Source organism: Rhineura floridana, chromosome 2 (genome assembly GCF_030035675.1).
Source record: "Rhineura floridana isolate rRhiFlo1 chromosome 2, rRhiFlo1.hap2, whole genome shotgun sequence".
In the NCBI taxonomy this organism is placed as follows: Eukaryota; Metazoa; Chordata; class Lepidosauria; order Squamata; family Rhineuridae; genus Rhineura; species Rhineura floridana.
In genome coordinates, this window is record NC_084481.1 from 161,871,744 (window position 1) to 161,889,612 (window position 17,869).

General features: G+C 42.4%; 1 protein-coding gene across 2 annotated transcripts in view; it reads left to right on the plus strand.

Moving 5' to 3' along the window:
• The window catches only part of GALNT16 (polypeptide N-acetylgalactosaminyltransferase 16), a 238,210-nt gene that overhangs the window by 196,738 nt on the left and 23,603 nt on the right, over positions 1-17,869 (plus strand). For both annotated transcript variants that reach the window (XM_061611137.1, XM_061611138.1), the window contains 4 exons: positions 2,559-2,643; positions 11,964-12,067; positions 14,589-14,715; positions 16,878-16,970. In XM_061611137.1, the coding sequence (XP_061467121.1) occupies positions 2,559-2,643; positions 11,964-12,067; positions 14,589-14,715; positions 16,878-16,970 (409 nt within the window). The remainder of the gene's footprint in view (positions 1-2,558; positions 2,644-11,963; positions 12,068-14,588; positions 14,716-16,877; positions 16,971-17,869) is intronic.

Genomic DNA, 17,869 nt, shown 5'->3' on the forward strand with positions numbered 1-17,869 from the left:
TGGAATTGCTTCAGCCTGTTTCTTCCTTACTCCTATTTAGCTCCCAGCATATTGTGCAAATCAAGCAACTAGGCAAGTGGGAGATTACTCCTTGGGGATTAGAAGGAGGCAGCCAAACCAGAGATTCTAATTGAGAAATCTTTATGAAGCTTAGAGGGAAAGGGTTAGAGAGAAGGCAAGCGGGGTGCAATACGAAAGAAAATAGGCTAAGTTCTATAAAACCTATATAATTACAAGGGTAAGTTTCCAAAAAATGTACATGCAAATAGCATCTTCACAAATGTACCTTTTTTCTGTATGGCTTGGAGAGGGAAGATTGACAGGCCAAGAGAATTTCACAAATCTGGAGCTGGCAAGGAGTATGTGGTATAACTCTCACATAGGGAGGTGATGGCATTAATGCATGCCAAGGCAGGAAACTGGGAAAGAGAGGTGCAAATCGGGGATATATTTCTCTTCCACTGCTGCCAGGCAGATTTATCACAGGAAAAACCCATCTTGTGGAATCAGGGGAAGAGGGGGACATTATGTGACTAGACTGTTGAGAATGGAGGAAGGGATTCATGGAGGAGCTAGAGATCCTCAGGAATGGAAAATCCTGTGATGTCTCAGGCAACAAATGTGGTGCTTTGGAGAACCTTTTTCAGCCCACAAGCTGCAATTCTTGGATAGAAAGCTCTCAGAAGCCACATTCCAACAGTGGGCAAGGCCAGGCATACACAAACACACAACTTCCTTAACACACACACACACACTCAGATACAAATTCCTGACATACACTCTTAACACACACACACACACACACACAGATATTTCTAACACGCTCAATAAATACTTCCTCAGCTGACCCATGCATGTTTATTGGGGGTGGCTGGGGAGAGAGAAGAATCTGCTCAAAAGAAGGGTAGTGGAAGAGGGAGGAGACAAGAACAAAGAAGGAAAGAAAAAACAAAGATTTACTTGGATAATAGGGATGTGCTGGAATTCTACCCAATTTGGATTTGGTACTGAATTTTCCATTAGTTTGCTTATTCTCTATTGTTGTGGATTGGATTTTTATATAGCAATTTTCTGCAGCTATTTTCAAAAACAGTTTTTTTAAAAAAATCCGCCTCTAAAATATCGATATTAAGAACAATGATTTTGATATTTCCTTTCATTTATTGATATTTCCATTTAAAATATTGATATTTCCTTTTAAAATATCGATATCAATATTTTTTGCAAAGGGAAAAACCTGGATCGGTAAAAGCAACAGCTAGTGGACAAAGAACGAACTCAAATCAATACCAGCCTGTTAGGTCCAGGGAATGCTTTTGAACCGGCAACAGCCAATGGATTCCATCCCTATTGGATAAGAAGAAAAAAGAGGAATCTGCTTGGAAGGAACAAACATCTTCCTCACTCAGTGTCACCTGCCATAGATTGCTAATACAGATGACCAGCATACTGAGTGGTTATAACACACACATACCCTTCCAACCTTTACCCATAAGTTAGAACGTGTGGCATGTAATCACACCACGTTTTCATTTAATGCAAATGACTGAGCAAAAAAGTGATAGAAAACCTTGTCACTTGGTAAGCTGCTTGTGTGTACGGGGTCATTGTTGTTGCTTCCAGGTGGTGGTATGGAGGGCAGTGCTAGCATTGGTGTCATGGTGTCACATTTCAAATGTTAACCCAAGTGGTATGGGATGCGGCATCCTCTCCACTCAAGCAATGTGCTTTGCTTTGTTTTTAACTACAGCAGATGAAATTAGAATTTCCCTTCATTCCCCTTTTCTCTGATACGGAGCTCAAATGTAGGAAGTCCAGCTGCTCCACTCTTTTTCCTTAGAGGACGACTACACATCAGCCACCCTTTCTCCAATTGTTATTGCTCTAATTTCTCTCTTGCAAGTACAGGTCTTGGCTTCCCCTCCCTTTCAGATCTGCAAAGTCCACTTGCATACACCTCCTGCCATATACCTGCTTTCCCGCAGGATCTACCCAGTTTGAAAAAATTGTAAATCAGGCAGCATTTTATGTGATGTGCATGGGGAAAAGCCAATTACAGTGATCAGAGAGACTTTGTTCCCAGAAATACATGTCATCCCACGGACAGTGCTGATTAACGTCTCATAACTTTGGCAGCCGATGAGGCATAGGACAGTCTGAGTGGAAGGCTGAAGCACTAATTATTGCATTTCTGTCTGGGAACACACACACTGGAAGACTTGGAATGTAACTGAGCACAGATAAATACCAATAAGAAACAGGGGGCATCTATAGGGATACCTCAAGGCCTAGCTACAAGTCATATAGGAGACTTCTGCTGCCCTGAGATTCTGTGTGTGCAAAAGCAGTATCAACACCATCTAATAATTTCTAAGCGGTATGTGTTGCTGTTTTCCAAGCTATGTTAAGAGTTCTTCCCGATGTATCCTAAATGGAGCCTGGAAGCCTATTTTGTTAACTTTTTACTTTAACTGGAAACACTTGCTACTTTCTGGTTTTCCTCTGTATTTGAGAAACTACAAACATGTTTTCTTGTTGTACTCTGTTCCACATGTTAGGGTTTGACTGGAGTCTTCACTTCAAGTGGGAACAAATTCCCATTGAGCAAAAGTTGTCTAGAACAGACCCTACTGAGTCCATAAGGTAAGCTCTTGTGCACACATTTTTAGACTTATTTTTTTGTCTGATGTAAGAAGTTGTTCCATTTGTTGATGTTACCATGGGAAGTGTTCAGAGGTCATGTGTGGTTCATTTAAGAGCTACTGTTAATCAATATCTATTGTTCCCTGAAGAGTTGTAATATTCCTGACAAATACTTGCAACTCAATCTGTTGGCTTGAGTGGCCTGTGTTACTATAATATGCAACGCATAGTATATTGGTTTTTCAGACAGTAATGAGTATATGCTGCCATCACCTATCTGAAATAGGGGAAATGTCACTGCCCTCATTTTAGAAATTGTTGCAAGTGTCTAGTGGAAATTACCAACTTTTCCAAACTGGTGTGTAAGCTGCAAGTGGGATAGGGCCTACTGCTTCCATCACAACCTTCTGGGTGACCTATATATTCACTAATTCTGATATATAAAAAGAATCATGAAAAATGTAGATAAGGACCACCAAATCTAGCCAAATTAAAACAAAGATTATAAACTGTGATGGTCTAACAGCGGTAATGACTGGTTTGCACTTACATGAATTGGGTTTCGGATAAAGTTTTATGTAGGGCATGTCCAGACTGCCTTAATTTGGGGGGCTTGGTGCTTTAATGCAGTACTCCCAGCCTCTGGTCTGCTGCTCCACATGGCTAACTGGAACCCACAAGGACTGTACATTCCACAACCTGGCATCTTGTGTTGTGTTGTAGCCAGTGCAGTGGTTAGAGTGTTGGACTAGCACCTGGGAGACTATGCTTCAAATCCTCACTTAGCCATGAAGCTCTTTGGGTGACCTTTGGCCAGTCGCTGTCTCTCAGCCTAATCTACCTGACTTTTCCCAGGACTCTTCCCTATCTTCCAAGATGGGATTAGAGAGTTGGGAGCACTTGCTTCTGTTTCCAGCTGAACCTTTAGGTATGCCTTAGTGTGGGTGTGGCAAATCAGTCAACCAGCACTTTGTGTCAGGATCTTCTGCTTAGTTTGCTTGCTTCAGTTAAACAATACCAAATCCTTGTTAAGCACAAACTAGGTTATAACTGCTTTCAATATAACTACAGTGTGTGTTATATGTTGGAGGGGGAATCATGAGTTATCTTGAGTGATGAGTGATGGGGACAACACCAAAGGGGATTTTCCCTTTGGATCTCTACTTCAGGAAGCTACTGGGGCAATCAGGATATGCACTTGTAGACCAAGTAACATGGCCACTAGGGGGGGAATGGAAGTTTGATTTGGAGGTGTTCCTCTTTAGTGAGAGAGACAGAGGAGTGTTGGAGTGGCACTGCTATTTCTGCCTGATAGTGTGGAATGTGCCTACCACTGGGCTTTAGTCTATTATTTGTGGTCCTAATCTCCCAAATGTTTATTGTGTCTGGGTGGGCAGGTAGTGGGGAGCTGCGAAGATGCTGCCCAATTTCAGTGGTAGTGGGCAGGGGAAGGTATAGTTGGAGCGGAAGGGCTGACTACCATTTGGGGTGGAGGCCTAGATTCTTGGATCCTGTCCACTGTTTAGCCTTTTCACTCCTCCGGAAGCAACTGCTAGCTTGTCTGCTGAGCACTCTGGTCTGATGGTGCTGTTACTGCATGCCAGATCAGACCATAATAAGACAATGCTCATCTGCAACTTGATCATGGATGAAGGGGCTGACTAGGTATATATAACTGAGACTTGGATGGGTGAGCTGGGTGGGCCTGACCTAACTCAGCTCTACCCATTTGGTACTCAGTACAGCACCAATTTAGACTGGGGAGTTGAGGGGAGTGTTGCTGTTGTCCCTAGATGCACCATCTCCTTTATCAGAAAACCTCTTGATCTTGGGATGGGCTTAGAGTCTGACTGAACCCTGGTTAGTGCACACAATTGTGCCCACCATGGGGCAGTCTGAGCTGTGAAGAAGGCTCATTTTGCAGTTTGCTTTTCATCCTGTAGTAGCGAGCTGGCAGAATTATTTCAGATGGTCCAGAGGTTACTGACTCCCACTGTGGGGGAGGGACCTCTGGAGAATTCAAGGAACCCCCTGTGACCAACTGGCTACACACTTTGTGGATAAAGTTGCTCAACTTCAGAATGACCTTGACTCTGCAGTTGTTGCAATTTCAGAGGAAGTACCCAATGCCATAGTCGGTGATGTGTTATAAGACTGGTTTCAGCTTATGCAGTCAGCAGATGTGGACAAGGTGCTGGTGGCTATGATGGAGAACCCCTTAAGGGGTCCTGGCCCCAAGCAATTTGGGCCCTTGAAAATTAATGAAGGAAAAATGGATTTCTTTCCCCTTAGTCACACATAGCAGGCATTAAAAGCAGGCCTGCGTGTACAGAAAGCAGAGAAAGGCTTAAGCTCACTTTGCTGCAAATTCCTTAACATCTTTCCATGCCAAGAATGGCTAAAGCATGACCGCAGATCATTAATTTAGTATTGTTTGATCTTGGAAAACGAGGTTTCTGATCTCGCATACTATAGAGCCTGTATCCCTTCTGCGTTTGATAGAGAGTGGCTGGCTCATGTTTGCCCTTTTCCCTTTTCTGTGTTCCCTAATCATTCTTTATATTTTTTATAGTTTTTTTAGTTATAATATGATGAGTTAAAATTAATCTTTCTTTATAGCAAGGTAGTAAGCGGAATTTTCACATGGAACTTCCAGTCACTCTATGTGAACCAAAACTTGGCTTTGAAATCATGGTATCACTCAAAGAACATGCTGTTATGTCCTGGAGATGTCCCTTGACCAGCTTGGCTGATCAGAAACCATGATGGGAATGAAATGTATAGTAGAAAACCATCAGTAATAATGACAGTAGAATGGTGATATCTGAAAAAGGGGAACAGATTGATATTAATCTGAGGAGACAACCCTACAATGGAGATGGGAGGTATCTACTAGATTATGAATATACATGTATTCATTTTAATAAAGTTATCTGGTTGGTTGGAAATATTTCAAGAGGGAAGAAACTGTTATGTTACAAGGGGAAGAAACTTGGGGGATTGGTTAAATCATTGTCACATGCTGTAACTGTACTCTATAAAAGAGCTTGCACACAGTGCCTGAGTGCAGTCCCTCCTATGTTTCTGGGGGACTGACCCTGCATATGCTTGTATACCAAATAAGCTTTAAGCCTGTGTCATTATTTAAAGGACCCCCAGCAAAGATCCCACAGGACAAAATAAAAATTTCTCCATCAGTTTGGCCACGAGGATGGGATGCTGGGACTCCAAGTGAGGTGGAGGGTGATTAGGGCAGGTTAAAGGGACCAAGGAAGCGCGCAAAAGAAAAGGGTAAGAGAACCACTTTAAAATCTTAACTCCTTGCTGTCCTTTCCTTCCCGGCCCTTCCAGACTCCCCTCTTGCTTGGCGGTAAAAAGTCCATTTTTTAAAACAGTCTTCCATGTTGTATTGACATGATACTAAATTATATTGATACAGGCTGTAGCAAACTGTTTTCAGGAAACTGTTGTTTATAGTAGTGATGTTGTAAATCTTGGGATTGCTTGAGCTTCATATGATGCAGACCTAAAAAGGGATTTCAGCCCTATTCTTGGATAGAATAGGGGAGTGCCATGCGAATCTAGGGTCTTGCCCCCTATGTCTATTGAATAGACCAGGAAAAAAACTGGTGAATACCCTCAGGTCTACACTGAGATGCCTCGAGACTAGGTGTGGGAAGACATTTATGGTGTTACCCTCAATTTAGTCTGGGAAGCCTCAAATCTAAAGGGGTTTGGGATGTTGTTTTTCCTCAGTATTTTAGACTGAGAAGTCTCAGTATAGTAAGTCTGGGAAGACCTAGGTATATGTGTATAAGTGTGTGAAGTTTGTAGTAGTTTGCTGGGAAGTGAGAGTGGTATTAATTAATGAATGAAGTGTATGAATTAAGTACTTAAGTGTGAATTGATTATAATCACTGACTCAGTAATCTAGTGGTTCAGTGAGTGTGTGGTTAAGAAAGGATCCTTTGTATGAATGGAGTGTATGCCCTTGCTCCTTTTTCCTGAATGCTCCAAGTATCTAGCACCTTCAGTGATGCAGTGAGCTTGAGCCCTTGAACCTTTCCCCTTCTCTACCTACCCTAGTTCCTGTGAATTGAGCTAAAATCACTGATCCAGCAACCTTACGGCTCATTGAGTGTAAAAGATAAAGTAATCGCCCCAGAGAAAGATGACAAGCTTAACAGGCGAGGACATTATTAGAATAGTGCAGGAAAACCCCAATTATTGCATTGGGGACTTCCCAAATGATTAACCAAATGCTAGATCTCTGACCCCCAGCAAAGATCCCACAGAAGAAAATAAATATTTCTCCATCAGTTATATGTCCGACCAGGTGCCCTTTTGACCCCTGTTCCTCTTGGCTTATCTAATCTAGCAGACAGGGATTGACTGGCTGGGTCCAAGGATGGTGAACACTTCATTGCATGAGGGGGTGACCCCCGCTGCCTTGAAAGAGGTGGTGGTGTGGCCACTTCAAAAGAAAGTTGACCCTGGACCCTTTGGACTGGAATCAGTGGCGTCACTAGGGTTGGTGTCACCCAGTGCGGTAACTTATGGTGTCACCCCCATGGACCTCCTCCCGCACCAGACCATACAGAATCCTTAGTAATGTTTTTTGTACTGTTACTTGTAAATCGTAATTCCCGTATATCACTGGATGCAATGGCAATAGTAGTGACATAAACAACTAGCAAAATTAAAATTACACCTTTAAATTACAATATCATACGCACAGCCCAAGTTCTTGTTCTTATCACTAATGGGAGTTAATTATCTTGCATATGCCCATAGTAAATTTTCAGATACTTTCAGACCCTCAGCAATTTTCAAGTGGTCTATGTAGAAGAAAAGTTTGGGAACCCCTGGTATAAGACATCTGCTTATGTCCCTATGCTGCTCTCACCCCTCATTTAGGTGCCTGGGATGCATGCATGTGGACATACCTCCTTACAGTTATGGAAAGTGATTCTTAATAATAAGTCTCCAGACACAAAGTTACATAGGTATTTATCAGTTGTTTAGTAGAAAATTCAGAAGTGCAGAGTCCCTTCATGATAGTTGCAGCCACATACACCCTTTTTTACTCCTGGATTAAGAATGAGATCTTTGTTAATGCATTCTCTCACAACAACAAACATCTCTAGGAGCCAATCAGCATGTAAGTGGAGAGCGTTAGCAACTGAGAAGAGTCTTCTCAGTGGCTGACTCACCTCCTTTCACTCTGATTGGCTCCAATCAGCAGGAAAGGCAAGGAAGCATATTAGAAGACTCTTCTCAGTGACTAACACACTCCCTTTTCATGCTGACTGTAGGATGCTTGGAAACATAGGGACCCTGCTCCCAAAAAAGCAGAGGGACTAAGACCCCCTGGGCGACTACCCTCCTGGTGCTTATGCACATGACCGTAAAACATTTTGTGACGTGCAAGTTCGATATTATTTATTAAGCGTGTTTAGGATTACACTGATGGCATTCCCAAATATGTACTTTCACACAGACTTTGGTTTTCCATAACACAATGTTTGTCCAAGCCTCCACACTTGGGGGGGGCACTACTTGCACACCCCTTCCATAAGCACATCAAAGTTGGATACACACCTGAACCAAGACCCAGACAAAAGGGCACTCAAAACAAAAAGGTAATTATAGTGGCTGAGTAGATCTTGTACAGTGGTTATACTGACTGGGCAGCCACTGTCCTTCATATTTTACAAAATACTTTTTCCTATACAAAGATTAAATTTCTGTGTATGAAAAAGTAATATATGAAGTGGTCTCAATAGTGAGAAAAGTGAATGGTGATCCAAATGTTTTTCATTCTCACGTTATGAAGCTAGCTGCCAGATGATGTATCACCTTCCCTACGCATGCAGCATAGACTGAAACAACAGCACCCAAGCCACCATTCAATACGTGCATGTGTTCTTTCCAACATGAATCTACAGGTCTCAAAAAGTAACGTGTGACGAAGTCCTCAAACACCTTATAACATGCCTCAAACATGGTCTCTTGTTCTACCAGCATGCCTTCACACCATCACTTTGCCAGAACATAAGGATAGGTAAATTGCTTTTAGGGAGGTTCACAATAATGATTTCCTATTTATTTAATCTAAAAATATTTAAAATACATAAAAACAGCCAGGGGAAGATATTGGAGAAATATAAAATAAATACAAAGTAAAAAGGGGGGGGGAGGTGAAGAGACCTTAAATGTGCTACTCACCATCTCTCAGCCTATCCTCCCCTCAGGATGAAAACAATGGAGAACCATGACCACCCCCAGGAAGAACAACACACTTAAAATGTAGAGGGGAAAAATCATCTACAACCATAGTGTGGTTATTGGGACACAGTATGAAGAAATATTTATATAAACATGACTCTCAAATATGTTTATGAATTACACAATCTGTAAATATATTTATAGTGCAATCCGATGTTTGTTTACTCAGAAGCAAGTCCCAATGTATTCAATGGGGCTTACTCAAACTGGGAAGTGTGCAGAGAACTACAGCCTCATGTGATAAGGAACTTGTTCTTTCAACTTGTTCTTTTAAGTTGAGACCTTATCCCAGTCTGAGTCTGTGTTGGAATTGCTTTTTAATATGTTTTTAAGCCTTTTCTTTTTTTAAAAAAGATGTTTTTTAAAGCTTTTAAAAAATATTTTCAAAGATGTTTTAATATATTTTAAAGTCTGTTTTTATGATGTTTTAAAGTGCTTTTAGTGCTTTTGCCGCCCTGGGCTCCTACTGGGAGGAAGGGCAGGATATAAATGAAATAATAAATAAATAAACTTCATTCACCCAACCCAAAATTCCGAACCATGCCTCTTTAGGCTGTTTTCCAACTGTTTATTCTTGCTTTATGGTTATTGGATTTTAAATGGCTTTATTTTTCGTTATGAGCTGCCTTGGTTTCCAACCCTACCTGACAGGGTTGTTGGAAAGACTACACACACACACTGCAGATGTATAAATACATACAGCCCATATAATAGTTTATTGTCAAACCAGTTGGTCATTGCAGAAAAATCAGTATTAGTTTTTAAAAAATCAGTATTAGTTTCCTACAGAATAAAAACTGTAATACCTAAGTAAGCCCAGCCTACTTGCTTTAAAAGAGGGGGGGGGGACAGAAAGAGAACACAAACACAATTCTTTTTTACATTCACTCCAAAGTCCCATTGATTTTCAGCACATTCATAACCATGTCTACTTAAAAGTAAATCCTATTGAATTCAATGGGATTTACTCTGGAGATATGGGATTAGCAATGCTTTTACCCCCACAAAAGCAAGTATTGGGAAGGTTTTCAAAACACTGCCCAGGATCTGACTCCTACACACAAGAGGGGAAAAAACTGAAATATATATACTTACCCAACTTATGAGATTTTCAGATAAACGGGGGGGGGAACCACCATTTTCTGGCGGTGCAATGAGGTTTACTAGACACTGCCACAGGTCAAACAAACACTTCACTGATTGGCTGCAATCCTGAACGGGCAGGGTTAAAGCTACGAAGTGCTATACAGTAGTTTAAAAAAAGATTTAACGGGTGGGCTGACATTTTTATGTATATCTTGAGAACCGGACCACCTAGAAACTTAATTTTTTTAAATTAAAGCTGAGAATCACCTCACTCTGATGGTGTCACCTGGTGCAGTCCGCACCCCCCGCACCCTCCTAGTGACGCCACTGACTGGAATAACTATCAGTAAAAACACCCTTCTTAGGGAAGGTGGTGGAGAGAATAGTGGTGGGGCAGCTGCAAGCATTCTTGGATGACACCAATTATTTAGATCCAATACAGTCTGGGTTCAGGCCTGGGCAAGGAACTGAGTCGCCCTAATGGATGACCTTTACAAAAAGCAGGACAAGGGAAGTATGACCTTGTTTCTGCTTCACGATCTCTCTGAGGCTTTTTATACAATTGACCATGGTATCCTCCTGGACCGGCTCCATGGAATGGGAATTGCTGGCACTGTGTCACAGTGGCTCCGGTCCAACCTCCAGGACTGAGTCCAGAGAGTATCATTAGGAGAGTGCTTTTCGGCATGCTGGCAGTTCTACTATGGGAAGCTGCAGGGCACTGTTTTATCCCCAATAGTATTTAGTATCTATATGAATCTGCTGCGAACAGTCATTAGGGGTTTGGGGACAAAGTGCCATCAGTATGCTGAGGACTCAGCTTTATTTCTCCATAACGTGTGAATCAGGAGAGGCTGTGTGGGTGGGATGGATGAGGGGAAAAAGCTGAGCTTGAATCCTAGCAAGATGGAGGCACTATGGGTGAATTGTTCCCGTGTTCGAGAAATTGATCAACTGCCTGCCCTGGGTGAGGTTGCACTCCCCCTGAAGGAGCAGGTACACAGCAGACCCAGCTTTGTCACTGGAGGCTCAAGTAGCCTCAGTTGCTAGAAGCACCTTTTACCAGCTGTGCCTGGTTACTGGTGCGACAGCACAACCATTCCTAGCCCAGGAGAGCTTGACTACAGTCGTTCAAGCTTTGGTGATTTCAAGACTGGATTACTGCTATGCACTCTATATAGGGCTTCCCCTTGCACTTGACCCAGAAGCTGCAGTTAATGGAGCATGCTGTAGCCCGGTCAGCATGTAATACCTCCGCTCAGAGATCTGTAATGGTTGCCAATTTACTACCAGGCCAAGTTACTATTGGTATACACAGCCCTGAACAGCTTGGGATCAGTTTAATTATGTGATTGTCTTGCCCCATTTGTGCCCACTCTACTGCTTCAATCTACAGAACTGGTACTGTTGCAGGTGCCACATAATGCTTGTTCAGCATTTGTAAAAAATCATTCTTTTAGTGTGGCAGCATCTACTCTTTGAAATTCCCTGCCTATTGACATGAGGCAGGTGCCTGACCTGTATTCTTTTTGACACCTGTTTAAAACATTTCTGTTTAAGCAAGCCTATCCAGACACATAGATGTTGATGTGTTTTAATCTCCTCTTAGTTTTCTGCTGCTTTTATTTTAATTTTCAAATTACTTGTTTTTAACTGTTTATTGATCATTTTAATGCTTCTTGTAAACTGCTTATATATAAGTATATAAATTCTGTTAAATAAATCATTAAAAACTTGCCCTTGCTTCTGATCTCTTACCCAAGGTTAGGAAATTTCTCCTATTAAATCTCCACCAACTCTTGGGAAATTTCTGGGATCTAATGGTTATTCTTTCTAAAGCACTTTAGTTAGAACACAGTGCTGCATAAATGTAATACGTTTCTTCTGCATTTAAATATATTTTACTAATATTACATGTATGCCCTTTCTTGCTCTCATTCCCCTAGAACACCTGTCATAGCAGGAGGCATCTTTGTGATAGACAAATCTTGGTTTAACCATCTTGGAAAATACGACACTCAGATGGATATCTGGGGAGGAGAGAACTTTGGTGAGCCGGTGCCTTGACATCCTCCTTGTGCTGTCTTCCCTCTTGAATTCTTCACAAGTCACCTGGTCACACAACACTTTCTTGTGGTTGGGAACATTGTAGATTGGGGCTCTCGCCCTCATTCAAGAACGGCTAGCAGATCAATAGGATCTGTTTCCTAGCACCAGGCATACCGCTCTGCAGAGCTATGTATATGTCAATACCATTCTACAAATCCTTAGACAACACCTTGGCAATATCTTCTTTATTGGCTTGCATGCATGTGTGTTCATAGATACCCCTTGTGGGCAAATTTATCTAGATAGGGGCCCAGAAGCAGAAAGTGTCTTAGAAACTGTAAGTTAGGTTAATTGTACAAAAAAAGGTTAAGGATTTCACAATGAGTATAGTGCTGGAAGGGGGATGATGGTTAGGAGTGGGGAGAAAGAAATGGGTCACGGTCAGAAAACAAAGGGTATCTAGGGGTTTCAGAGGGTTCTAGCATAGGGAGGATGGATTTAAAATTTTGGGTGCAGGTCTGTTTTGTTTATTTCCTCTATTTCTCTCCTGCTCTTCTGTCAGCAGGCTCTCAAAGCAGCTTACAGAAATAATCCAATTCAAATACAATAAAACATAATTAAATACCAATTAAAAACCAGAGAATAAGCAATGATAGAAGAAAGATGCAGACATCTCAGCTAAACTCATTAAAACCAGATTACCATAAAAGGTTTGGTGGAGAGAAAGGTCTTAACCCCATTCTAGAAGCCTACAATATGCTGGCCAGACCCAGCTCTCCTAGGAGTCCCATAGGGTGGCCACCCACTATACTTCTGAAGATGAAGGGCTTGGGGTAAAGGCCAGGGTTGAGGGATTCTGTCCATTTGAGGTGCTGCTGTGTCTCCTCTTTCTGTTCCACCTGTGGCATGTCTCACTAGCCCCCATTGGCTTTCACCTTCAGTGGCCAGACAAAGAGCACATCAAAGACAATCCATAATATGAAATATCCATGAAAGCCCTTTCTAGCCACTCTTCTATTCCTCGCCTGGCAGCTCCTTTCTTGGTGTTTTCTTTGTGCCACCAAATAAACATTCAAATAGAGTGCTTGACCAGGATGGCAGATATTAAAGACAAGGGGATGGGTCCTTAAGCTTTGGCAAGGTCACCTCTCTTCAGAGATTCAAATTAGCTTTTGAACATCAAAGCTCTGGTGGTCCTCTGATCCTTATTAACAAAAAAAATTGAATTTCACTTCAGGGTAGCAAAACTTCAAGAAGCAAAGGGGAGGGGAGCGAAAACGTCTCTGTTCAAATAAACAGGGTCAGACTCTGCCTTGGGAAACTGAGTTGCTCAACAGTGAACCAATAGTGGAGTTTGGGGTTCTGCAGAGAGGTTGTAATATAAAGGGACAGCTCCAGCACACAATTTATTGAAAACTAGGGGACTTCAAATAGTAAGACAAGGGGTTTTCAAACAGGCTGTATGACCCATTATGCTTTTGATACCTAAATGTATGGAGTTCCAAAGTTCATTTCCATAATAGGTGTGGACTGCACAAGCACTAGTGTTACCTAATAATGTTAAAAACCATGAACATTGACCATTTGCAGATGTCCCTTTAAACAGTGATTAAAGTGGATTACATGTTTTTCTAGAATTCCCACAAGCTTTTGCCAGTTCTTTAATCTCAAATATGAAACGTTTTGCTTGGAACACCTTGATAGATTTGCTCTGATGCCACAATATCAGTGTTTTCCAATACTCTGTATCTGCCTATTTCCACTAGTGGCCTTAAGAGCATACATTCATCTTCCATTTTCTATCTCTCACTTTGTACTCTCACACAGTTTCAGTCCTTGACATTGATTTCTTTCATCTTACTCTAACAATCTTCTCTAATGTGTATAGTCTTCCCATTTAGACTCTCTGTTATCCAGCAGTGTCTGTGCATGAGTGGAACAGAGTTTGTCTCACACAATGAGACTTCACCCTACTCTCCTGACCCCTGCAGTCTCTTGCATGCCCCCACTTGTTCTGGAGAGGGACCCTGTAGAGCAGATTTGGGGTAAGCTCAGGAGGCTGCTGCGGGGTGGGGAGAAGAAACCCTATTGCATGAGTGGATCTCCGCTCACACCACAATGGATTCAGAGCTCTGTCCATCTGAAATTCTTAAGGATCACCTTCTTTATACCAAAAGAATCTCCCTCTGGCGGACAGGTCTGTTGAAATCCAACTGATCTCTGTCAAGAAATAATGCTATACATCTTGGCAGATTTCAGCAAAATTCCATCTAAAAAGGCCAGGGAAATGAGCATTAACCTGGTCAGAGGGACCAGGGCAGGGAAATCAGAATGTATTTATTTCTCCCTTTAGTAAGGAGCATCATCTCAGTTTTAAGAAATGCTCTCTCTTATCATCACTTTACCCATTCTTGCCTTTGCTGTATATCACTGTCTTTGGCATCTACAAGATGAGATTCAAAATGAAGATGCAAAACCTTCATGTTCCTTGTTTCACCTCATTTGTTTGATGTATTTTCTAGAGCTTTCTTTCCGAGTCTGGATGTGTGGAGGCAGCTTGGAAATCGTGCCCTGCAGCCGAGTAGGCCATGTTTTCAGGAAACGCCATCCGTATGACTTCCCTGAAGGCAATGCGCTGACCTATATCAAGTAGGAATGAGTCGCTCCTTTATCTCAGTTCAGGAAACAGGAGGGTGGCAGTGGGCATTTAGGCCTGATTAGGTTATTGTGTTTGCCCTAGGGAAAGAAAGGGCATGGGACCAACTTCTTGAAGGGTTTGCCAATTTACCCTTCACCCAGGGACATGAGTATGAACCCAAAAGGAATTCAAGAAAGCTACTTGGATATTGAATCCTCGCTAAATTAGTCTCTTTTCTACTATTTTTATTTATTTGTATTTGTAGCCAACACTTTTCTAATCCTCAGGAAATAAAATTATTGGATAGAGGCTTTAAAATATTAACAGTTGTGTGAAAGTTAAGAGCGTTGCTTAATCTTTGTATACTTGGAAAAAACCACTTTACTACTCCAGTGTAGTGTGTAAGCTATGCCCCAATAAAATAGCAGTTAGTAAAAACCAGTAAAGTGTATTTGACAATGAGTATCAATTTGATGTAAAACTATTCTTTTTACTAGGGGCTCCCCCTGCTCACTTTGCTCACCAAACCCGTCCACTGTTGCCAGTGCACCCCCCACAGGTCACCAGTGCTCCCCCTCCCCTCTCCCTCCCTGTACATTGGTCGCCAGTGCTCTCTCCTCCCTCCTCCATGGATCATCAACACTCCCCTCTCTCCCCTCCATGGGTCACCAGCCCTCCCTCTCTCCCCTCTGACTGATCCACCAAGGGCTAGGCCTGGCCAGGCCCAGCTGCCTCCAGGTGCCTTGCTTGCCTTTGCCCCACTTGCTCACTCACCTGCTCCTGCAAGTGTCTCCACCACTGGGTGCCTTGCACACTGCTGCCACCCCCAGGTGACTCACGCACCACCGCTGCCAGGAGACCCATGTGACTTGTCCTCCGCTGCCAGACACCTCAAACCAATGACAGTGCCACATCGCCTCACAGCATCACACAGAAGCGTGGTAGCATGACTTACAAAAATATCATATAGGAAGAAAATGAAGGGTGACTGTTTATCAAGCAGGAGTACAACTGCACAGACACAAAATTTGTGGTCTATAGTAACTGAGTGTTAATTTCTGTGTGGGACCTCACAAATGGGTGATACTTTGGCCAGAGCTAGACAAGGGAAACATATGGCTGCTGCCAAAGACAACCACCCCTCTTTCCTTTCTTTCTTCACCAGAAACTTCCAATAATACAAAATGTGTGGCATGTCATTGTACAGCAAGTTTGTCTACTCCCACATGGCAGCCAATGAAGTCCTGTGGCAGCCAATCAGTTGTCCTCACTGCTTCCAGTCACAGCCTTGTTACTGCCTTGTGACACATGTGGAAGTTCCAGATGGCTCAGCTATAGTGTCTTTAACCCTCTTACATATTTTATACCCCTTATGACCCCAAGGATCAAGAAATTATAGCTGAGACATCTGTATCTTTCACATGTGTTGTAGAGTGGTAGCAGATACGAGTAGAAGCAGTGGGCTGAAATCCAATGTCACATGAACAGAATTCTCTTCACACAATGGGACTCCCCCTTTCTCTCCCCCCCCGCAGCCTCTTGTGCTTCCCCCTCCCAAATTTGCTCTGCAGGGTCTCCCAGCCCTCCAGATCAGATGTTGGGGCACACAGGGGATTGCAGGGGAGAGAAGAGGAAGAGGAAATCCTGCTGTGCAAGCAGCTCTGTCCCACTTACACATAGACAACTGACTGACCGCCCTAGAATGTCATTGGCTGCCATTTGGGGGCAGAGAGACCAGTGTACCACTTCTACTATGTGCATTTTCTCACAGAAATGTAATGCTTTGTTCTGTATTTCATCTGAACCACCATTGGGTTTTTTTATTTTTAATTTGAGAATATCCCCCAAAGGGTATTGGGATCGGTGAATGAGAAACATTAAACCTTGCATATCCACTAAACTATCTTAGTATGGAGAAAATAACACTGTACAATACAACAGCTGTTTTAGGTTGATGCAGCAATTAGGATGTATGGATCAGATATTTTCTTTTAGCACATTCAGTCCTTGCATGCTACATACTGACTGTGACCATCCATTGGTTCCTGTGTTTAAAATTCCAAATTTACTCATGGGAGTTTGGGAGGGTTGAAGTTTCTATAAGAGGTACCTTAATTCCATGTATGCAAACCTGTTCTGTAAAATAACAGTGGTCCACCTGTCCCACCTGCAGAAATACCAAACGTACTGCAGAAGTATGGATGGATGAATACAAACAGTATTACTATGAGGCCCGGCCATCTGCCATTGGAAAGTCATTTGGAAGGTAAGCATTCCAGACCAGGTACATGGGCATTCATGTAAGCCATCTCTTACGTTGATCTTAGAGAGAGCTGACAACATAGACACTCTCCCGTATCCAACATGCTCCTGGAAGCATGATTCAAGCAGCAGATTCTTGTTTTGATTTGTTTAAGATCATCTCCTGCACTCTCTGATAATGGCTCTGTATAATCTGAATGGTTTTAACTAGATGGCTTTAAAAGGGATCAGACAATTTTACGGAGGTTTAGCCTATCAGTAGCTACTAGTCATGAGCATGATGTTTGTTTGCTGTTTCCAGTATAAGTTGTACCATGCCTAGGGAACAACCATAGGAGAGGGCTATTGCCCTCATGTCCTGCTTGTGGGCTTTTCATAGACATCTGGCTGGCCATTACAGGAGATAGGATGCTGTACTAGATAGGCCTGTGGTCTGATCCAGCAGGGCTCTTCTTATAATATTTCTAGACATATTGTCTACCTTTGACAGGCAGTTGCTTGCCAGGGATTCAGACAAGGGATTTTGCTAGGGAAAAAATCTATGCAGGTTTGTAGCAGAAACCTGCTATGGAAGGCACTGATTGGCTGGCACGCATGATGACCCTAAGAAATCTCTCTCACACAAATCCCCAGTTTTGCATTTTAAAACACTGTTACAGATTTTTTTAAATAAGTAAGTTGACAAATTAATACATACATGTAAAACAGAAAAGGAAAGGGCTGCACCAACATTTGATTTGCCGGTATGGTTGCCTGCATTTCAATTTGTGAATCCTGGAGCAAATGAGGCTCATTCTACAACTGAGGGATCCATTGTGAATTAACTTTTTAAACTGCCATTAGCAGATTGCAGGATGAGGCGTTGCCACTTACCTGACCTCCTGGTAGTGGAGTTGCTGCTGC